The sequence below is a fragment of the Rhincodon typus genome, chromosome 11 (genome assembly GCF_021869965.1).
Source record: "Rhincodon typus isolate 14 chromosome 11, sRhiTyp1.1, whole genome shotgun sequence".
NCBI lineage: Eukaryota > Metazoa > Chordata > Chondrichthyes > Orectolobiformes > Rhincodontidae > Rhincodon > Rhincodon typus.
In genome coordinates this window covers 21,384,063-21,405,429 of record NC_063342.1, presented here as the reverse complement: position 1 = coordinate 21,405,429, position 21,367 = coordinate 21,384,063, and the positions used below count along the sequence as shown (strand labels likewise).

At 39.2% G+C, this 21,367-nt stretch overlaps 1 protein-coding gene across 2 annotated transcripts in view; it reads right to left on the bottom strand.

Moving 5' to 3' along the window:
* LOC109913467 (DNA replication fork stabilization factor DONSON) overlaps positions 1-21,367 on the bottom strand; it is a 29,419-nt gene that overhangs the window by 6,404 nt on the left and 1,648 nt on the right. For both annotated transcript variants that reach the window (XM_020512982.2, XM_048602993.1), the window contains exons 2-9: positions 17,431-17,514; positions 13,933-14,133; positions 9,014-9,192; positions 7,755-7,933; positions 6,776-6,902; positions 4,452-4,559; positions 3,425-3,623; positions 294-506 (exon numbers count right to left, since the gene is read on the bottom strand). In XM_020512982.2, the coding sequence (XP_020368571.2) occupies positions 294-506; positions 3,425-3,623; positions 4,452-4,559; positions 6,776-6,902; positions 7,755-7,933; positions 9,014-9,192; positions 13,933-14,133; positions 17,431-17,514 (1,290 nt within the window). The remainder of the gene's footprint in view (positions 1-293; positions 507-3,424; positions 3,624-4,451; positions 4,560-6,775; positions 6,903-7,754; positions 7,934-9,013; positions 9,193-13,932; positions 14,134-17,430; positions 17,515-21,367) is intronic.

Below are 21,367 nucleotides of genomic sequence, written 5' to 3'. Positions count from 1 at the left end.
GGTTGGTTTAATGTCTCATCTGAAAGATAGTGCTCTTTACATGGCACAAATATTTTAATGGAATGGAATATTCGTTTTCATTTTGGTTTTCAAAGTTTCTGCAGAGCTTCCACAAAACTGATTTTCAAACTCAGATAGAGAATGTCATAATTAGCTGAACAACCCAACATTACTCCCAACAACAGTTCTCACCACAGTGGATGGTGCTAGGTGTTATAATAACATCTCAAAAGGGAGAAAACATCTTTTGAAAGCTACAGGCTCTTTAAAGATGAAAAATTACAGTCCCTTACCTTGTTTTCATGTTGCTCCATTTTAAGGGCTACATTTAAAACAGAAGTTGGTTCATGTGCAAGAAGGCTGGCTGTGAATCTTCCTTTCTGTGCCGACTTCAGCATCAGTGTCAAAGAATGCAGTGAGTGAGGCATGATAGGACCAGTGATTTCAAGGCTGTGGGAGTCCATCATTCCAGAGTGATTCTGTGACCTTACATTAATGCTTCGGGCCTAAAACATTAATTGGAAAATTACATTACATACCAACATATTATTTCTCTCTCTTCTGGCAGGTGGTAGTGGTGTAATGGCATTGTCAGTGGATTAGTAATGCAGAGTCCCAGGTAATGCTTTGGATACATGGGTTCAAACCCTAATACAGCAGATGGTGAAATTTTAATTCAATTAAAAAAACCACTGTCAACTGTTGTAACAATCTGCTTCACTAATGCCAATCAGGGAAGGTAAATCTGTTGTCTTTACCTCATCTGGCCGACGTGTGACTCCAGACCCATAGCAATGTGGTCAGCTCTTAACCACCCACTGAACTGGTCCAGCAAGCCAGTCATTTGTATTTAATCACTACAAAATCTAATAAGAGGAATAAAATTGGATGGACAAGCTAATATTGACCAAGGCATACAAAGCCCTGTTGATCCTGAAAAGTGTTCCTGATGAACACGTGGGTCTTTTTGTCTTACAGGCAACAGCCTGACACTGTCACTCTTACAAAATTTTTATTCAGACATCTGAAACCCTTCATAACTGAAAGGACAAACTTGCACTGCACCACTGACACTCCCCAACCAGCACTACATAAAAGGGATTAATTACTTCAGGTTAGTTGCTGCTGCAAGTCTGTGTTTCAAGTTGCAAAAGTCAAAAGGAAGTGGTGAAGCAGGATTTTTTTTTTTTTTTTTTTACTAGCTTCAAGGTTTCTGCACAAACCAATTTGCTAGCAGATCTTGAGTGCACTTTAGTAATTTCCCTCGGAATAAAGCATCACTTCTAAACAATTGGATTGCAAAGCAGTACATTCCTGGAAAAGAAAGTAAAGTTAGCAGGTATGCTCCCAGCATGATACATATGGGTGTCATGGGAGCAATTCTTCTCAAACATCAGTGAAAATCACTATAGGAGGCATTGGCTTCGTTAAGGATGTTCCCCGTTAAATAGACTTACCGTTTCAGCCTCAGCGCAGGGCAGTACAGCACTGCCACTGGTTGAGATGATGACCATTTTAATAAACTTATGAATCTAGTGCCTCCAGACTGAAGTTATTTTCAACATTTTTTAGATTGCCAACCACCGTTGGCAAAGGAGTGGTTAGGAATGGCAGTCAGTAAAGCTCTCCAAGCAGAGACAAGCAGCTAGAAGTATAGTACGTTGGTAGGATTGCAGGTTTTCCATGGTGTAGAGTGTCATTAACTATGCACAAATTGTTTAGTGGGTACTGCATGTCATTGCGAACTACTTGTAAAACACAACATCCTGTCCTTTTTGGGAGGCAATCCAATTTAGCCATTATCTCATTCCATCCTGTGCTTCCAGATTACTTCTAATTAAATAGGAGATGTAATCGTTTATACAAACTGTATCAGGACAAAAATTCTCATAAAGGTCAAATAATGTTTTGCCAGCAGTTGAGTGAAAAATTCCCTTTTCCAAGAGAAATGTCAACCAAAGGCCTCAATTGGATACTTTAAGATCCAGCTATGCTAGCTGAAGTCTAGAGCAAACCAACTCTCGAACTCATTGCTGTAGCAGCTAAAGCAGGCAGATCTCCTGTTTCTGTTCAATACTTCTTTCACATGATTGGATGGGTTACAAATCCTGTGTCAATCATAGGAACGTAATTTATAATTTATTTTAAGAACAGGTATGGAAAGGACAACACAGGCTGGATTTCCAATTAAAACCAGGAAATTTTAAGCTCTCTGTTGATGCTGTGAATGGAGAGAAAACAAAAATCACTTCACACACTCATCTAAAGCACATTTTAACTGATGCACAGAACACCACCTTTCAGCCAACAGCTCATCTGCTAGATTTCAGGCACCACTCGTCCCTGACACTCAGGAATCCTGACAGGTACGATTTTATCTTAAATAAAACAAAGAACCTCTGAAAATCTGAAACGAAAGCAGAAATTGTTAGAGAAAGCAACAGGTCTGAAAGCATCTGTGGATAGAAAGTTGAGTTTACGTTTCAGATCCAGTCACCGTTCTTCAGAACACCATTTTATCTTAGTTTCCTGACAATGATTGACAAAGTAATAATAGCATCAAAGATTTAAAAGAAAACAGAAATCATGCAAGTTCCAAAGTAATACATGCTGTGTAGCCCACGCTTAATTCGAATAATCAGGAATGTTTAGCACAGGCTTCTAACAGTAAATTGTGCTAGACTAGGTAGGGGAGGCAATGGCCTAGTGGTATTATCGCTGGACTGTTAATCCAGAGACCCAGGTGATGTTCTGGGGACCTGGGTTTGAATCTCACCACGGCTGATGGTGAAATTTGAATTCAATAAATATCTGGAATTAAGCGTCTAATGATTGTCGGAAAAACCCATCTGGCTCACTAATGTCCTTTAGGGAAGGAAACTGCCATCTTTACCTGGTCTGGCTTACATATGACTCCAGACCCACAGCAATGTGGTTGACTCATAACTTGGGCAATAAATGCTGGCCTAGCCAGTGACACCCTCATCCCATGAATGAATAAAGAAAAAAAAAACTAATTGGATTTTTGACAAATACTATATATGAATCTTCAGGCAGCTTTTTATAAAGATACCAAATAAAAATGAAAACGCACATGCTTAAGGGTAAGCTGCATGGATAGAGGGATTGCCTAGTTCAGTCAACAAAAAAAAAAAAAATTGGTTTTATTCTCACAATGGCAGGATAGAGGTAGTGACATAGCACCTATTTTTGCTAAATGATTTGGACATAAACAGGAGGATAGTATGGAAGATACCCAAGAAAAAAGGTATTTTTTGTGTAAATTGGGCTGCGCAAAAAAACATGAAGTGAGGCAAAATGCAGATAAAATAGCCAAAATCAATAATTAAAAGAAAGCACAATATACCATGATAGACACAGCTCCCTTTATTAAAGAACACATTTTTACATGCTTGAATCTTACCTTCAATGTTTGCATGGTGGCTCCTCTGAATGCAACAGGTGCCAAAAGAGTAGGTGGAAGCCCTGCCTGGGGCCCAGATCCAGCTACAATACTCTTGTTGTTTATCAGGAAGTTTAGTAAAGTGAATGTATGAAGGCCTTTCACTAGCACAGCTGATTCAGGCTTGTGATCCATTCGTAGTACATTGTGCTCCTTACGACTACATCAAGCGTTAAGGAAAACAAACTTCGCTATAATGGAATAATTGAACAAAATTCTGCATTTCATTTCAGTGGGGTCTTGTCACAACAAATTTCAATAAAGTAAATTCCTGCACATGCAAAATAACACCTAGTAAGTATAATACACACATTTCAAGCAACCTTCTCCAAAAAGAAAACTATCTAACCATCCTCCTTTGACACTGACCATAGAATCCCTACGGTGTAGAAGGTGGTTACTCGGTCCAAATAGCTAGTTCTTCCTGTATTCCATGTGATATAGCCTTACTAACCAGTTTACTATGAAAATATATGAACTATTCCATCATTGTCTGTCAGTCAAAATCCTGGAACTCTCACTCAAAACACTAATTTAGAAGTATCTTCAACAGATGGACTGCAGTGATGAAAGAAAGCAGCTCACCATAACCTTCTCAAGGGCAATAACAGATAACATTGAATAACATCCCACATTCCATAGATGCACAAAAAAGGAGCTTATTTTCTAGTTCAAGACTTGTTACTATCAGTTTGCTTTGGTTACACAAATATTTTTGCAAACAGAACACATTTGAAACCAGTGAAACTTAAAACTTTAATTGTGACAAATTCTCCGCACTAAAATAACAAAATCTGTATTAGAAAAAAATATCTAAGCAGTACAGATGCTGGAAGTCTGAAACAAAAACAAAAATTGCTGGAAAAACCCAGTAGGTCTGGCAGCATCTGTGAAGAAAAAGCAGAGTTATTTTGGGTCCCAGTGACCTTTTCTCAGAAGCGTGTTTCACCTCTTCATCCACCGCAAAGTCAGGGTTTAAAAAGGATACAGTTTAATGGACACAGAATCAGGCTTCTTAATTTTGTCCTGCACTCCCATCTCTTTAAGCCAGGACATCCCTCCATCATCGTCATCATCACTACTACCAACTGGTTCTCTACATTAACACAGAAAAATATTATTAATGTGCCAGTTAATATTTCATGGCTGTAGAGATGTATTAATGTCAAAATATTTCCTAAAAACTGAATAATCATCATTTTATGGTGTCATAACCACTTTAACCTACTTATAAATTTGAATAAATCTTTTGACGTAGAGTCCAATGACTTTTCTTTGGAAGAAGGCCATAGTTCTGAAGAAGGGTCACTGGACTCTAATGTTAACTCTTTCTCTCTGCACACATGCTGTCAGATCTTCCAAGTTTCCTCAATCTGTTTTGATTTCAGATTTCCAGCATCTGCAGTATTTTGCTTTTATTTATAAATAGGCTTCCTTACACCATAGAATTAATCATGTCCAGTATTCATTTCTTCAGTTTTCAATTGAGCATTGGTTTATTACAACATATTGGTGTATTAATGAAACATATTTGTTTACAATTGTATTGTTTGGTTTACAGTTACACACTATTGTATCTAGAGTAACTGTTTCGATGGAGAATCCCAACTAAAAACCTTAACTATTTCTCATTTTTCACTGAATGTTTGCTTCCTCAGCTTCTCGGTTCTTCTTTAAGTAGTAAAACTATCGCCATACAATCTATGATTGTATGCCATTTTAGTCTGCGCAGAATGTTTTTGTTGGTAAGTTTAAGAGTGCATTTGTTGGTTTAGGACCTTCCCTCTTTTATTCCAGATGGCTTCTAGCAAATGAATCAAAAATTCATTACACTCAGAATCCTGATATTACAATAAAAAGTTAGAATATGGAGTCAGTCGGTTGGTAGATTTATTTGATGGACAGTGCCTGGGTTCAGTTTTCAGCGTCATGTCTTGGATGGGAGCGAATATGGGAAATTAGGGGTATTTGTTTGGAAACAGGCAGGATGAGATGCAAAGCAAATATGTAGAAATGTTTCAGTTTTCTACCTGCAAGAAAAAGTGGAAGTTTCCTCACACAAGGTGCTAACTCTTTCCAGAGTATGATGTAGCGTGTTGCAGACTCTGTGCCTCTGGGGACAGTGCCAATCTTTCAAGCAGCTCATCAATGTGCCTGTACCTCATGTATACACGTGAATGATAATTTCTCACAAACTATTTGACCGCTGGGACAGAGTGGAAATGGTGGCATAGTGAAAATATAATTGGACCACCAATCCAGAGACCCAGGCAAATGCTCTGGAGGCATGGGTTTTAACCCCACCATGACAACTGGAAGCCAGTCTCAATAATGCAGAAGTGATTTGCAGCTAAAGGTAATTGGATTCAACAGAAAAAAAACATCACTGTTCTTTGGTATACTTGAATCTACTGGGAAATGTCCATTTACTATTTATGAAATACACAACAAAACATATTTAATATTTAAAGTGAGTGCAGATACAATGATTTTATGAAGAAAATCTGATTGAAAAGGTGAAGAAAGAAAGATGATAAAAGATAAATTTGAAGATGTGCATGGAGGCACACGGAGCACATTTAACTTTTGGGGTCACTGGTTCAGGGTGGAAGCAAGCGGTTGGAATCAAGTAGCTTTTTTTGGAATTTTAGATGCATGACAAATTTGTATGAAAAAATGTTCAGGGAAGTGGTTACTGCTAACTACAGTTTGTTTTAAACCCAATTGGAGATGAGAGCACTGGATTGCTCAGATGCCAATATTTAGTGGCAGCAACAACTGTGTAGATGAAGGAAAAGAAAACCAAAGGATGGTAAGAGGATCCCATCAATAAACAAGGCACTCTGGTTGGACATAGATAATGGGGTGGTGGAGGAGGAGGAGAAGGAAGGGAAACAAAGTTGGAAAGAAAACAATTAGACTTTCATATTCTATGACTGCAAACTCAAGGCCAGGCTTTTGAAATAAAATTGTAATGATATTTCTGGGGCTTGGTTTTACACATGGGTTGTTTAATGTAACTTTACCAGTGAGGAGATTTTTTGATTCAGTTCGAGGCTTTGGTGACAGAATAACTGGAAATCCTGTAATAAAAACAATTGCTGCAATAAAGACACCAGAATTATCACAAATGTTTTGCTTGGTCTATGCTAGTACGCCTACTCCATAAAGAGACTAGTTTGGACTTTAACTGTTATTTTAAAATGTAACTTTTCTTTGAAATGTGCCTGTCAAAACATGTAAACTCAACTGTTATATAAGGCATACGCTAATAACATTTTTCACATCAATAAAGCATTAAGGTAGACTTACTGGAGAACATCGGAGTTTTCCTCCTGTGTTTCAAGGCCTAGAGTGTCTTTTCCCACATCTGCAATTTCACTTTTTTCTTTTTTCCCATTTTTACTATCTTCCAGCAAGGGCAAGGAAAATATGATTCCTATGCAAAGACAGCATCATCACCACCAAGTACAGTATTGTGATAATTAACAACAGAGGAGCTAGAACAGGTGCCTTTGTTGCTGTTTTCATTGACTGATCACTTTCAACAAGTTTCAACTGGATCATAAACTCATTTGAGTGAACGGGGGAGAAACATCAAATAATGGAACATTATATGAGCAGTGTCAAAATAACTTTGGATGTTAACACTCTGGAAACATTCAAAAATTCATCTTCGAAAGCCGCTCAGATCCATAATCAACATTGATTAGGCTACAGTTAGTACACTGTATGCATGAGGGATGAGATGTCGCTAGGGTTGGTGAGGTTGATATGAAGAGAGTTTGGATAGATTGGGTTTTTTTTCCCTTGGACCAGAGGATACTGGGGCCGGTTGGGGGTGGTGGGGAGGTGAACACGATTGAAATGTATAAAATTATGAGGGCTAATAGATAGGGTGAACAGGAGGAAACTTTTCCCCTTGTTGCAGGGAGGGGAATCATAAATCAATTCCCCGGGTTCAAGAATTTAAGATAAGGGGATGTGATTTAAAGAGGAGTTGAGGAATTCTTTTACATTCAGAGGGTGGTGGGAAATGTGGTAGAAGCAGAAACCTTCTTATCATCGAAGTAGTAATTAGATGTGCACTTGCATGCCAAAGCATGGGTCAACTGCTGGAAAGTGGGATTAGAATGGTTGTTTTTGGCCAGCACTGACTTGCTAGGCTGAAGGGCCTTTTCCTGTGCTATAGACCTCTGTCACTCTATAACATGAGGGCCAACCATGGGCATATCAAGTTTTAACATGAATTTTCCCAAAACAACAGTTTTACATATACATTGGGTCTTACCTTCATTTTTCATAGCTTCTCTAAGACCCCTTGTTGTAGGTGAAATAACAGCTGTAAGCACACCACTTCCTGCTATTCCCGGTGCCCGGAACAGCACTGTGAATTGATATGTGCAGAAGTAGAAATAGGGGCAAAGTTTGGCTCGTAGTAAATTGTATAATGAACTAAAGCTGAGCGACCTGGAGAAATTTAACAAAAAAAAAAATTCACTGAAACTAATCAAATTCATTTTTCCTCTCACTCAATTTTCTTCATGTTCCTTCTTGGCACTGCCAAGACTAAATTTTGATTTCTCTAGGAGTTGGATTCCTATACTGTTTCTCAAGAGACCATTCAAGCGCCAGCTTAGACAGTGTATACCATTCAATTTATAACTATTCTGAATAAATCTGCTTGGCATTTCCAGTGCAGGTGGGACTTGAAACAAGAGACTGACTCAGAGGCAGATACTGTCACTGTGCCACAAGAGCTCATACCATTCAATTTTCAAACACACACGTAGCTGTGGTTGGATCAGCGGTGAGGAAAGAAATCTCCCCTACTTAGATAACGTCACAGCCATTTAGAATGTTAAAGTACTTTTTAACGAATAGCCTTTCCTCTATATCCGAGGGGGATCTGTTCGAGACCCACGAAGAATGATGAAATTCGTGAATGCAGAGCTCATTAGATCATCATCAGATATGCAATTTTTGCCTGCGGATGTTGACTTTTGTTGTTACTTATTTCTTGGTGCGATAGGCAAATTTGTGATTTGTGATTTTGCAGATACAGAAGATTTAATTTACTTTACATTTATAGTGCTGTGGTGCAGTAAAGTACATCTGCTAGATTGTCCAAAATTTTTAAACCACAAATTAACAAAAAAGGTCCAGGTAACTGGTTTCTGGGATAGTGTTGAAAGTGGAATCTTGACCAAGACAGAACTTCCTCAGATTCTCAGTCAAGGAATATTTTTTATGTTAACGTTAGGCAAGCTGACAAAAATATTGCATCTGCATGTCCTCAATACTGCAGGTAGTCCCAAAGTGAGACAGGCTCAGAATATGACAACTGAGAAAGGCTTTCAATCAATATGACGGCACATCGAGCAAAAACCAGTCTAGACTTTTGGTGTGCAAGAATCCTCTATCAGATATGAAATATGTTAACGTGCCTCAGCACAATTTGTACCTGTACGTAAATACATTCCAATAGATTTGCCAGCATTTGATTGTTAAGCATTATACAATTGAAGTTCATTAAAGAAAACTCCATACCATTCACTCATCAGCACTTGTTGGAGTTCCTCATCTTGTGACCATGGACTGTTCTTGCCTGCCATTTTCCGTTCTGCTCCTATTCGGGGAAAAAGTGATAGCCATGGCAGTGAGGGGTGAAGCCAGTATACAAGACTCTGTTGGAATGCACAGCGTAAATCTGTGCATGACCTTGGGTCCTAGGCATAAATAAAAATGAGCATGTTAAATTATGCTCACTAAAAAATTTAACTCCTTCAGTATCAAATCAATTAAAGATAACCTGACTTCAAAAATATGTTTATGATTTGGGCAGGGGGTTGGTGGGGAAGATTCAGTCAGTTTAGGTACTATTTACACCACTATGATTAACTGGGCCAGTGTGTTTCTGTATTTCCCCATATAATTTGTAGAGCGGAATTCTTGCGGCACAGTGGTAGTGTCCCAGGAAATCCAGGTTCAAATTACATCTGCTCCTCAGATGTGTAGCAATATCTCTGAACAAATTCATTTAAAATATCTAAAGTGCTGGATTCACCTGCCCCTGTTGAGTAGTGCTTGTTAATTGTTCTTTAAAAGGAGGGACTTTCCTGAACCGAGAGACCCAGATCAAGTCCCAACTGCTCCAGAAGTGTGTAATGACATCTCTGAACAGGTTGATTAGAAAAATAGGTTAAATTGAAACAAACAAAAAAAAAAAAAACAGCTTAAATGAGGCAGTAAAAGAAGAAAAATTATAAAGAAGCAATACACTGCTGGAAGTCAGCCTCTTTGAATTTCGACCTGGGGATTTAGGCAGACAGCATGACATCCTTATACAAAACGAAGGATAATTGATACAGAATCTATGAATTTGTTTTGTGCCTAAGCTGCTTCAAGCCACCGTAAAACAATGGGCAGAACAGGTCAGAAAACGGACAGTTTCAGCTTTAATCGAAAGAGATAGGAAGCTACAACAGGGAAAAGCAAGAAACAAGCTGGTAGTGATTCCCTGCCACCGTTGCCCCCTCTCCCCCCAAAAAAAAACTGCTTTGTTCACCTCCCTTTCACAATCTTTTCAGTCTTTCTTTTGAAGGTGCTGTACACCCAATTCAGTATCTAGGATCAAATTCTGATCAGAGTCTAGGCATATACTTGATTTCATTTCAACTCACAATACAAAACTCCACCACACTGATTACTAGTTTCCACACAGATATTCACCAAATTCTCAGCAAATTATCCCTTTATTAATATACAACTATCCCCGAGCCCTAGTTCCATCTGATCTCAGACTCTCTGGCCAAATGAGAGATAAAATTTATTTTGAAGGGAAAATCTATTATCATGAAAATTGAATAAGGTAAAAAATACAAATTGACAACCTACTGTTAAGAATGACAACATTGTTATTTTTAATGTTCATGTGTTTCAGTGTCCTTTTTCTAATACAGTTAATAGTTTTAGAGAATGATCGTTTCTTCATAAAACAATCAGATGGCTGACTCCTGCTATCCATCTGTTTCAATTTTGATGTTTCACTGATTTCTAGCATCTTTTAAAACGGTGATATCTTTTCTCACACTTGTCAAATCGTTGTTCACCCTTTGTGACTGATTTTGTAATACAATATAATGCAGGCCCAGCAACCTGCACCAATACCCATTCCTTATTTAGAACTGCTACTTATTGTCCATGCACAGTATCTATCCCTCTTTTCACCAGACATTCACGTGTGCATCAAGATACGCCTTAAATATTGATAATATGCCTGCTACCACCAACACCACGGGCAGTGTGCTCCAGGCACCCACCACTCGCAGAAAAATTTTCCCCACACTTCTCCCCTAAGCTTTCCCCCTCTCACCTTGAACCCATGTCCGCTGTCCATCCTGGGAAAAAGCGTCTGGCTATCCACCCCATTTATGCCTCTCAATTTTGTAGACCTTTATCAGGTGACCTCTCAACCTCCATCTTTCTAGTGAAAATAATCTGAGTTTATCCAACCTCTCTTCATAATTAAAACGTTCCAGACCAGGCTACATCCTGGTAAACATTCTCTGAACCCTCTCCAAAGCATCCATATCCTTCTGGTAGTGTGGCAACCAGAACTGCATGCAATATGCCAAATGTGGCCTAACTAAAAGTTTTGCAGAGATGTAATATAACTTGCCAAATTTTACATTGGATGTCCTGGCCAATGAAAGCAAGCCTGCTGCATGCATTCTTGACCACCTTATTCACTTGTGTTGCCATTTTCAGGGATCTGTGGACCCATACTGTATTGATGTAGCACCCATTGTTGGAAACTGTTGAATTCCTTTTTAAAATGTCTTCTATTATTTCTGCTATGAAAAATACCATATTACTGTCACAGCAAAAGCAAGATTTTCTCCTGCCACGGTACTTTTTACTGATTTGATCTTTTTAGCTTCCCAAGCTAAAGAACAACAGTTATCATTCACACTGCATCCAGGGTGAAGGCAAAGAAGCATGTTGTTTTTGAGCTGATCTCCGTCTTCAAAATGGATTTACTTGATTGATTGTCACATGTACCAAAGTACAGTGAAAAGCTTTGTTTACGAGCAGTACAGGCAGATCTTAGTAAGCAAGGATGTATAGATCAAAAAGTTTTAGACAGAGGCACACAGGTTACATTGCTTAGGGCTTGCTTTAGGCGAGATCAACATTAGCAAGATCAGCATTATTTGAGGCTAGACACTTCATTCATCAGTCTAATAACAGCCAGAAAGAAGCTGTTCCTGAACCTGCTAGTGTGTACGCAGGCTCCTATAACTTCTGCCTGACAGAAGAGGTTGTGGGAGATCATTACTGGGGTGCGATGGGTCTTTGATGACATTGGCAGCCTTTCCGCGGTAGCGAGCCATGTAAGTAGAGTCCATAGATGGAAGGTTGGCTTCTATGGGAGGTAAGTCGTCTGTTACATCTTGGTCCTTCAGTTTTTCTTCAGAACCTTGTACCATTAGCCTTGCTTCAGCCTTTTAAGGCCCACCAAGGGACATGTTTTCCACATATATCCACGTATGCAATAGGGCTGCCTGTCCCCTATCTGGTGCACACCCCAAATTTGCTTCAGCTTTGTAACACTTGCTATTTAGCAACTTTTATTTGCTGGTCTTCTATATTTGTCGTAGCACTAATACTATGCAATGATGTGGACTTCTGCTACTGGTGGCATTCCTGGTGTGTACGATATTCCTAGATCTTGTTAAGCTCCATTCACTGTCTTGCCTTTACCTCTTTCTGGAATATTACTCTTTGATCTTCCTCAGCTATTAATATGATTCCTTTGAACAGTTTGTGATCTCATTCTAGATGCCAGATAGGGGACAGCTGGCCCTATCACATACATGAATATGTACAGAAAAAGTGTCTCTTAATGGGTGATCTCTTTGTTGGGACATTTTCATTCCTAGAGCTACTGTCCAAGTTTACATTATTCTTTTCCCTTTTATTTTCAAAAACACATTTCATTCTCCCGCAATCTATGGGCTAAACCACTTGCTCTTCATCATGCATATCCAATCGGGTTGTTATATTTCCTAGTTGCCTTCCCCACTCTACTCATAACATTCATGTTTCTCCATTGCTCAGCCCTTTCTGGTAAATATTTGACTTTACTGTTTTGGTAACTGTCTTTTGGGATTGGTGCCTTCATTTTGCTCATCAGAACTGATCTGACCTTTATCAGACAAAAGGTCAATTGCGACAGTTCGATCTTTATGGCTGTGTAACATATGGTTGAGAGAGTAGTTAGTTCCTTGCCACTTTCTACAACTCCTTTAGAAGCTGCAAATTTGCAATCCATACCAAGCAACTTTGACGAGTGTACTTAAACTGTCTGTACAATCTGTCTAATTCCTCTTGCCCTGATGGCTTGCATTATAGGATCCTAAACAAAGTAGCTAGAGTTAGTGAATGCATTGGTTGCAATTTTCCAAAAATCCTTTGATTCTGGAGAATTACCAAAGGATTGGAACCTGCCAATGTGACATTCCTATTCAAAAAAGGAGCGAGTCAAAAAGTGAATAACTACAGGCTGATTAGCCTAACATCCATTGATCGAAGTGAGGATGGTGGCAGCACCTTTGGAAAGTCATAACATAAATCAGGCAAGTTCAGCATGGCTTCACGAAAGGGATATTATGTTTGTTTAAGTTAGAGTTTTTCCAAGGATGTTTCAACCAGAATGGATAGAGGAGAACTGGTGTGAGTGAGAGAGCGAGCAAGAGAAAGGAAGGGATGCTTTCAGTTTACAAGATTTTAATGCTTTTGGCACTTAACTCTTCAGCTTAACCAGAGATCCATCATCATGCAGAATTTCCTTACTTCAAGACTCAGTACCACTAAGTATCAAATTCTTTCCCTCAATGCTTCAAAGAGCAACATTGTCTGGTACAGTCAAAATTATGCAGCATTTGATTTTGCAAGTTGCAAAATCTTTCCTGATATTTTGGTGACACAACAACCCAAATTCTATTTCAGTTTATAACAGCAAAAAAGAAAAATATGGTCTCTTACTTTGTATAGAGTCATACACCCCTCCTTCAGTTCTTTCCCAATTACCCCTGAATTGACAAATTTCCATCAAGTCTTGGGCACTCTTGCCAGATCCTACAAGATGATAATATCCGACCCATCAGGTTTTACATATTTCAAAATTTCAAGCAGCCTACAGGATGCGGCTAATACTTGAAGTTGGTCTCTTCTCTTTAAGTGACATTTATCAAAGTCAATTTTGTCTGGTGCCAATAAATCAGTTATTTTGCAAATCCAAAGTACGGTAGAAAGAAATATCAACACTATGAGCTTGAACCTGAATTTGGGCCAAGTCTTATCACAATTTAAATTCAGAATGAAGTGAATTTAATAATTCAAATTTTCTTTGATCATAGTTTCACCGTTTGCAACAACTTTATTAGAAATAATTCACTTGATACCTCTATATGCAGTGGGAAATCAATCACTGAGGAACGACAGTGTTGTATTAACCCTTTGGCTTCCTCTGATGCTTTGAGATGACCTGTCCAAGTAAAAGGGTGAGGAGACTTGAAAAGTACCCATGTCTTGACACTCCAGTCTGCAGGAAACTCTTTAGGCAAAGATGTGTGTTCAGAAAATGCATCAGAATTTTGCGGGTTCTGGGAAAACAAAATAAGAAATACGAACAAAACCTATTACAGTCAAAGTCTGAACAAAAGCTTGTGTGAGAAATGTAAAATTCCATTTTACAATGTCTTTGTACTCTGGATATTGAAATGCTTTATTTCCTAGTACATAACACTTCATGCTATTTATAACAGGTATGATCAATTTTTGAGCTACAGCAATTGGCTTTGCTAATAGCAGAATCCATTGCATTTTATTGGTCATTTAAAAGACTCCTAAGAGATTCTCAGTGGATATCAATATCACACTGACCTAATGAACAGTTTAACAGGGAGCTGCTCAGATGGCTTAATGAACAGTATCGTTTAGATGCACACAGAATCTCCAGTGAGTTTAAGTTTGTGCCAAATGTTTTTCCAAGTCTGCACCTCTCCAAATGGAGGCAGTGGTGTAGTGATAATGTCATTGGAATAGCAATCCAGAACCCTAGACCAATGCTCTGGAGATATGGGTTCAAAGCTCATCAAGCCTAACCATTGTTGGCTGCCTTAAAACTAAGGCAGGAACGTTTCCATTACAAACACTAAAGTATTCAAGTTTTCACCATTCCCTTTATCCTGTCAACATTATTGTTGACACCCAAACTCGTGAAGAGCTTGCAGTAATTAATTGAGCAAACAGTGTGAGACCGCAGCTAGGGAGTATTGTGTACAGTCATGGGTGCCACACTATAAGAAAGATGTGAATGCACTGGGCGGATTGCAGAGGCAATTTACAAGAACGGCCCCAGGAATGAGAAACTTCAGTTACCAGGATAGACTGAAGAAGTTGGGACTGTTCTCCTTGGAGAGAAGGTGGCTGAGAAGAGACTCGATAGAAGTGATAGAGGTTTCAAAATCATGAGTCTGGATAGAGTAGAAAGGGGAGAAGTTGTTCCGCTCATAAAAAGTAACAAGATGAGAAGGCATAGATTTAAAGTGACTTGTAAAAGAAAGGGTGATACAAAATAATTTTTTTTCTCACATAGTGAGTAGTTTGGGTATATACACTGCCTGGAAATGTGAAGACAGGTTCAATCGAGGCATTCAAGAGGATGATTTGTTGACTAGAAGTGTGCAAAGATATGGAGAAAAAGCAGGAGATTGGCAGAAGGTAGTGATGCATGTTTGAAGAGCTGGTGCAGACAATGGGTTGAATGGTCTCTTCCTGTGCTGTAATAATTCTGTAATTATATCACAAAGGCTTCTTGCTCAGGCTGACACAGATGTTACTGCCTTCCTTTGGGTGAATCCCAGTATATTCACTAGACTCTTAGTTACATTTTAAATAACAAATCTGTTCAGATGTTGTTACATATTTCTGAAGCATGTGGGAGTGAACAATGGGTCTTAGTTCAGAGGTAGGGACACTACCACTGCACCACAAGAGCAAGACAAGCTTAACGGTAAATATTGTTCCTAACGCTAGTAAGCAAATTCTGGCATGGGCAACAAAAACCAACTTTGTGCCACTCTGTTGTGGATGTGAGGGTGTATTTGAGATAGTTTTCCTATCAATCACTAGAAACAAAAGTATATTAACAGAGTGCTTTGAGAAAATGGTAGTCCCTGTCAGCCATCTCCTTCTCCAGGTGGACCACAGAACGTGGAGAAAGCCTGGCAGATAAGAGTTCCTTAACATTTCGGCTAGTAAAGCGAGCAGAATGCTACCGTGGCAAGTTTACTTGGGTGACTGGCACAGCATGTGTTCACCTATTAATTTCCCAAGATCAACTATCAACTTGTTTACTTTTACTTTTCTGTTTAGCTGAAGTTTCTCAATGCAAATTCTAACAAGAGGCAATACATACATAATGGCAAAGTTCTGAAGAGCGCGTAGCAACAGAGGGGGAAAGAGGAGAGAGAAGGGAGGCAAAAAGGGTTAAGGGGACATTTCTTGGTACTTACAAGAATATGACTGTTTTAGATCTGGTAGACCAGGAAAGTGTCTCATCAACTGATAGAAAAAGGACAAGAGGAGACAAGATTCAAGGTTTGGGCAGGAGATACAAGAGGATGAAGGTGAGGAATGATGGGAAGAAGTATTTTTATGCAGTGAATGAATGATCTGGTATGCACTACCCACGTGGGTACTGGCAGTGGAAACAGTTAAACAATTTTAAAAGGAAATTGGATTGGTGCTTGAAGGACAGTAATGTGCAGGGCGATAGGGATAGAATGGGACTGACTGCGTTGCTGGGCAGAGAGCTGACATGGACTTGATGGGCAAATGGTCTCCTTCTGTGCCATGAATGCAAACGACTGAAGATGACCACATGCATTCCCAGGATTTTGGTGTCGCTGCTGGGCCAGTGTTTACTGTCCACCCCAAATGCTGTTGAGAAGATGCTGGGAGCTGTATTCTTGAATTGCAATCCAAAAGACAGATACTCCACAGTGCTATTAGGGAAGCAGTTTCAAAATTTTGTCTCACTCAGTGAAAGAGTGATGATATGTGGCTCCAAGTCAGGATGACATCACTTGGATAAAAATTGAATGTGGTTTGCATCTGCTGCCCATATCCACTTGGTGGTAAAGTTCACAGGAGAGCGGTGGGGATAGTTGGTCAGCATCACCAAGAGGATTGGACAAGGTGAAGGTGTTGGGACTGGCAGAGACAGAGGTAGATTCCTTGTAGCCCAGTGAAATGGGTTCTTGCTGTACTACAGAGAAAGGAGCAAGCTGGCAAGTCTCTAAATGGTTAAGGTCTTTTGTGCTCTTACATTTTACTAATGTATAAATTCAGGTCATGTATCAAAACTGCAGCATTTTGGAGCTCCTAATACCATTATGATCCAGTGTTTTATTTGAAGTTTAAGCAGCTTTTACTCAGTTTATGAGCTGGAAACTGAACTACAGAGAACAATAATGCACCAGGGAGGGGTAAAGTTATTGAATTTTCATGTGTCTGCTGCCCTTGTGCTTCTAGATGGTAGCGATCAATGGTTTGGCAGGTGCTGTCTTAGGGACTTTGGTGAATTTCTGCAGCGCAACTTCTAGATGGTGCTCACTCCTGCTATTGTATGTCAATGGTAGAGAGATTGAACATTTGTGGTATGGTACCAATAAACAGGGCAGCTTTGTTCTAGATGTTGTCAGCTAAGTGTTGTTCGAGTTACCCTCATTCAAACGAGTGTGATTATTCCATCACACTCCTGACCAGCGTTCCCTCTAATTTTCTTACGGGCTACATAGGTCTCGGAGGCCCGTAATGTGTAAAACTCAAAATACTCCTGGAGGAGCTTTTCAGTAAATGGACAGTGATATTGTAATGAGAAATAAAGTATTAACCTTAATGAGTTCAGGTGCTGACTGTTCTTGAGAAATTAATTCTTCACTTTCCCACACGGAATCTTCATCTTTTATAGGGGACACCTTTTTAGCCAAAAGACAATACAAAATTAAAATGTGATGAATGAGTTAACGTAAACTTTAAGCTAACATACAATTGACCTACTCTTATCAGGAGATCTGCTATCATGGTGCTACATTTGATTGTCTTATGCCATTCTTATTCATGGCAGCTGATCTGCAACCATTTGGCTAGGTTATCTAACTACATCTATATCAACCCTTTTTCTGCTGCCATCCATTTCGTCCATTAGAAGAGTCCTGTAGTTTTTCAGCTGATCAAAATGGTTGAAATATTGATATTATCTCCTTTACATGTCACTGTGGAGTTCTTTTTGCTTTTGCAATTTCAAATGTGTCTATTTAAAAACAATTATCTTAGCATGCTCATTTCAAAGACTGCAGATTTTCTTTCACCACAATCTTTACTTATTATCCAGGTTTGAGACATTCAGGAAAATGGACAGAATGTAGTTGAGATTTCCCCTCTTATAACCTTGATTTTTATTAACACATCCTTCACCTTCATGTAATTTCATCTGGCTACTTTGATCCTTCTAATTTCTGTACCACATTGAACATGCATTATAAATTTGCCTCAAGTAGACATCTATTTGTTCTTGTGTGACACTGTCCACTTCAATCTTTACTTAGTTTCTTCTAACCTTAATCTCTTTAGCGCTCATACTTAACCCAGATTTCAAATGGAAATTTAATTGGCCCGACATCTTGGATGGCTTCTTCAGATTCCACAAGTAGTGGTGTCATCAGCATATTACAAGTTATGTTCTTGACTTCATTTTTTTACCCTAGGAGGTACATCTAACTCTGAATATTTGTTCTGTATGCAGATTGAATAATTTTTGGCAAAAGTTACACAGCCTTGTTATACACCTCTCTTTACTTAAAATACTGGATTGTCTCTCTTCTAGCACAGTGCTCACTACTTGGTTTCAGTGCATACGTGGGGTGGATTTTATATAGTAAACTGAAATAATCCTCCATGAGTATTTTTCAGATGAATTAAGAGTCTGAACTTCCACTGGAATCAAAATTAGGAATGCAACTGGCAAGTTTAAAGAAAACCAAGTAGCAATGGTGTTGTAAGCTTTTAACTGCAAAATATCAAATTTCCCTCAATTTTTTCAGTTGCCTTTTGATCTCCATCACAATGACTGATTCTCTCATCACTGTTTTGACAAATTAGTGTTCAGCAACAAGACTAATGTTACTGTGTAGGTTGATGCCATTTTCCGATTTTAGATTAAATCTTGATTCACAGATTGGATTTCAAACATTACATGCAATGTCACTGTGAAGCCACTAGCTTTGTGATGTGCTTACTTGCCCTGAAAGGACCTGACTTTGTTCTCCACAAATGTTGGGATTCCTTGAAGAGGAGGAGATTTCTCCATGTGGATATTTCATTGATTCAATCTTATCTCATGCAGTGGGATCCAATTTAAGATTTTTTTTAGAAGGTCTTTAAATGAATTTGGGATGCCCTCTGGCATGTTATCAACCTCAGCTGACTATGGAACACTGACTTTGGTATACAGAAACTAACCACCAAGCTAGTGGAGCTGAGCTCTGGATATGCATGCACTTTACGTAGGTATCTAGCAATATCTTACAAACAAACTTTATTGTTTGAGATTTTACGTTGGCGCCTTATGCTGCAGATAGATTAACGCAGCAAAAACAACAAAAAAAAAAAGGTGAACGTATCAAGTTGCCTTGAGGGGAGGCAAAGTTATTCCTTCCTTACAGGTGTAGAGAAAAATGATGCAAGAGCCGCTCATAGCTAGATGTTTGCTTTGAGACAAGCTTTCTCCAAAGCCAGTAGGCAAGTTTGTTCAATGCCACACTTGCTTTTGCTAGCCAATTGTTGATTCTATCATCCAACATTTTGGTACCAGACAATGCACTTCCAATCTAGTTGGAACCTAGTGGAGTGCAGGATCTAACAGATAGGTAGTTCAAAAAAAAAAAATCTTTTCCCTGACTTATTGTATGGCCAACGTAAATCAACAAGTTATTGGATGCCCTCCAGAATGCATGCTCAGAACACAGAGGTCAGTAAACAAAACTTCAGTTCTTCATGCAAACCCTGAACCTTTGCTGAAAGGAGTACTCCTATCTGTTAAGGCTTTGACTGCATGCATGCATGCAAAAAAAGGGTACAGCCAACATGCAGCATTGCTTGTTGCCACTGGCGATCTAAAAAGGCACCTGACGAGAAATCATTCTGTATTACAATGGTTAACTGACCATCATGAAGTGAGCAGAACACTGATCAATCTTTTCAGGGCAGATATTTGTTTAACGTCTTCAACAGGGCTTAATATTTAACAACTAAGAAAGAACAGTTTACACAATCAAATTGAATCTGTTGTTATTGGTGTTTCTTGATCAGGTAAGGTAGGTTGATTCTCCAGAAGTATGTTCTACATGTCCAGACATCACTCTTCAGTTGATCTGTCACAGATTAGAGAGCATGGCAGAGAAAATCAAGGATTAGTGCTAACACTGCAGCCTGCTTAACTCCATTAGTAACTAAAAATTGATCACAAGAGTCATCCATAGAAGAACTTGCTGTTATTAGAGCTACCAAAAATTTGTGAGCAATTTCTCAAGGCAGTTGAATCTCTCCATTACGTCCCAAAGATCTTCCTGGCTGACAACATTAGAGTCCTGGGTCAGGTCAGTATATGTGCAAAAGAAGTCAATCTTCCGTTCTTGGCATTTCTTATGCAGCTGTCTGGTTTCATTGTAAACACCATGCTATGATTGCTCTAAGATTTGTGCATTTCTTTCCTCTTGTACAGGTGAAAAAGGCATCTTTGTATGCTTGCAAGATAGTTTGTTTTGTCCACATTAGTGGAATGAGTTCAGCAAGCATCTTGATCAGACATTGACTCAATTAGGATTGCATCAGCTTTGCCTCTGGACAGCAGTTTGAGTGTCACTAAATAGTTTGGGAGCATCAAGACACTGATGGCTACCAGTGAAAACCTGTTGACTGCTTCTTCATTGAACGTCAATGGGAGGATTGTTTTACGTAACGCGTTCATCTCCCTAGGACATGGGCTGTTTTAGTGAGCAATGACAACCTTTCAGAACCTTGGTCATGCATCGAGTAGACAGAATTCAGAGTTTTGTAGAATTTCTTCCAGCCTTTATCATCAGACTGAAAATCATCTGCTTGCTGATTCAAAGTGTCATGCAGCTTTCCAAGCCTTTTAGTGGCCATTTTTGGATAGCGATGACTTGTCACGCAGAGGTAACGTTGCCCTTAGTAGATTCTGGATTACCTCATTTGTTTTTAAAATCAAAGCTTGGCAGAAGTAGTGACAAGGACCTCTACAGCAGTTTTGTGTCACCCACTCATCCTCAATGCAACGGAGTGCACATGTTGAGTACATAGGCAAATCTCTAGTTTGTGATTCTTCCTTGAGCGCTTGTTCCAGCTTTGAGAAATCCAACCACTTCTGAAACTTCATGCCCTTGGTGTTTGGCTTTGAAATGTTTATAGTAGTCAGTGCAGAAATCAACAATACGTGGATTTCGATACAGGCACATCTTGCTTGCCCCTCTTCCGGGTGAGAACAGATTAAATGGCAACACACAGAACAGGGCAAGATCTAGGAAACCATTCTATCCGGGAGGTAGAAACCTGTTTGTCATTAGGAACATGTACTCAAAACACATCTTCAGCCAAGAGACGACCACTGCTAACAGCGTCTTTTCCTAGACTCCTTGCCAACAACTCTTGCAGTGAAGTCGAAAACCTTATTCGACTGTAGGTGACACTTGAATAATAAAGAAAAGGAAAGCTCATTGAGCTGGACGAACACAGCAGGCCAAGCAGCATCAG